General features: G+C 36.3%; 1 protein-coding gene across 1 annotated transcript in view; it reads left to right on the top strand.

Moving 5' to 3' along the window:
• Window positions 1–1,399, top strand: part of LOC106875167 (F-box only protein 32) — a 65,057-nt gene that overhangs the window by 45,393 nt on the left and 18,265 nt on the right. The window contains exon 5 of the mRNA XM_052977760.1: window positions 798–967. Coding sequence (XP_052833720.1) covers window positions 798–967 — 170 coding nt within the window. The remainder of the gene's footprint in view (window positions 1–797; window positions 968–1,399) is intronic.

Here is a 1,399-nt window from a genome sequence, read left to right as displayed (position 1 = left end):
TATATATAGGTAATAACTATTGCCACCCAAACACTGGAATAGCCGCCACTGGAGGACACCACCTTCAGCTGGTTATCCAATGCACAGTCAAGCATCCATCAGACATGTAGCAGACGAATATTTGTAGATAAGGTTGAAACCATTGTGTTGGTGGTCCTGAAGCTGGAATAGTAGAGAGTTCTCTCCCTGCTTGCAGTGTATATAGAGTGTGGAGCGCACTGAACAACCAGCTGGAAGAAGGTGTCCTCCTATAGTTGAAATAACAGGTATCATCTGTTCCCGTGTTTAGATGGTGTTAAACATTACTTCTCAGTATAAATTCTGCTTTCGTTTCTTATAGAGATTTTCTTAACGAGCTAGTTTAACTTAGTATGATCAAACCCTTGGTGATCCACATTTCTTATCGATCACTTCTAACACTATTGAATTTTGTGTATTTAAACAAGACGATCCACGTTTTTTATTGAACGTTGTGAACATTTAAGTCATAATCGATATTATTGAATTTTGTAAACATTGGATCTTTTTAAACATGTTTTTCTACTTTGTAATTTTAAACTTTTAACATTAATAAACAAAAAATATTGTTGAAACTAGTTTGGAATGTATGTAAATAAATTTATTTAAAAACAATTACAAGTTTTTCAAATTCAGGTGCATTTTCAACCACAAATTTTTCTATATTTTCTCCTGCATGGAAATACACCCCCTTTTGTTATATATGTATGTATGTGTGTGTGTGTTTGTGTGTGAGTATAAACAGTTAGTGTATTTTTCCCTTCTCTCATTTTTCCCAGTTCTAAAACTCGAGTATAACTTAGAGGCTGTGCGCAGGTTACTACATCTTTCACAAAAAGCCCTCAATGATGGCATTCATACACATATCGGGAGCCAAGCTCTTTGGGCACAACACAATGATGCAGTTGCCAGGATGATTAAGAAGCTGGAAACGTTCCAGTTAACAGAGGTCAGTATTAATTTGTGAATTGTGTCTCTATGTGTGTGTGTGTGTGTGTGTGTGTGTGTGTGTGTTTGTATATATGTACACGTGTTTGCATGCATGTATGTCCGATTATACATACGTGCATACATGTCTGGTCATACACATGTGTATGCATTTGTGTCTGGTCATGTACATGAGCATCTGGTTGCACACATTTATGCCTGCATGTCTGGTTGTACACATGTGCATGCATGTATGTCTGGATGTGTGTTTGTATATATGTACATGTGTACGCATGTATGCCTAATGTGAGTTTGTATGTATGTACACACATGTTTGTGTATATGTGTTTATATATATGTTACCCATATGTTTCTATGCCTGGACGTGCATTTATATATATGTACACGTGTTTGCATGCATGTATGTCCGATTATACATACGTGCATACATGTC

This window comes from Octopus bimaculoides, chromosome 28, assembly GCF_001194135.2.
Source record: "Octopus bimaculoides isolate UCB-OBI-ISO-001 chromosome 28, ASM119413v2, whole genome shotgun sequence".
NCBI lineage: Eukaryota > Metazoa > Mollusca > Cephalopoda > Octopoda > Octopodidae > Octopus > Octopus bimaculoides.
The sequence above is the reverse complement of the archived record's forward strand: the minus strand, read 5'-3'. Positions and strand labels throughout refer to the sequence as shown.